This window comes from Fulmarus glacialis, unplaced genomic scaffold, assembly GCF_000690835.1.
Source record: "Fulmarus glacialis isolate BGI_N327 unplaced genomic scaffold, ASM69083v1 scaffold30037, whole genome shotgun sequence".
NCBI lineage: Eukaryota > Metazoa > Chordata > Aves > Procellariiformes > Procellariidae > Fulmarus > Fulmarus glacialis.
Genome location: NW_009221752.1, coordinates 712 through 1,379, shown reverse-complemented (window position 1 = coordinate 1,379; position 668 = coordinate 712). Strand labels below are relative to the sequence as shown.

The 668-nt window shown below is 58.8% G+C and overlaps 1 protein-coding gene across 1 annotated transcript in view; it reads left to right on the top strand.

Moving 5' to 3' along the window:
• Positions 1 to 668, top strand: part of PCGF2 (polycomb group ring finger 2) — a gene marked incomplete at its 3' end in the record, with an annotated part of 5,218 nt that overhangs the window by 4,240 nt on the left and 310 nt on the right. Inside the window, exons 7-8 of the mRNA XM_009581225.1 lie at positions 205 to 253; positions 439 to 537. Of these exons, the coding sequence (XP_009579520.1) occupies positions 205 to 253; positions 439 to 537 (148 nt within the window). The remainder of the gene's footprint in view (positions 1 to 204; positions 254 to 438; positions 538 to 668) is intronic.

Genomic DNA, 668 nt, shown 5'->3' with positions numbered 1-668 from the left:
GTGGCTGCAGTGCCCTGGATTGGAAATCCAGCAACTTGGGCATGTATGCGCTCAGGGATGGTGAAGCCAGAGCTTGGCTGTAGATCACTAGATGTTTCGCCTTGTAGCCCCTCCGTGGACAGCCCTTCTGGTGGGTTATTTTTTTCTCCCCATCTTTTTTATTCCTCCATAAACTTTGTTCTGTGTTTGCTTTCCTCCCCGCAGAGAGGAGAAGAAAGGGACCGTCGAGAACGGGGATCTGGAGAAGGAGAAGGTGAGTGTGGTGGGACCACGGCACGGAGAGCTCCATGTCCAGCTGCCTCCCGGGCTTTTGGGGTGTGGGGGGGCACAGGAGGGCACCCCAAACCACCTGCTGAAGGAGGTGGGAACTGCCCATTAATTGCATGGCGGACTCTCAGCAACGCCTCTCCCCCCGGCCCCCTCCCGCTGCGTTCCCAGAAGAACGGGGTGCGATTCCTGCGCTGTCCCGCCGCGATGACCGTCATGCACCTGGCCAAGTTCCTCCGCAACAAGATGGACGTTCCCAGCAAGTACAAGGTGAGTGTGTGCCCAGGGTCTGCTCACTGCCCGGCTTTTGGTGTGCTCTGGTGGGCTCGGAGGGGCCGATGCCATTTTGGCTGTCCCGTGTTGCATCCCCTGCTGCAAATACACCGTGCTTTGCCAGCTCC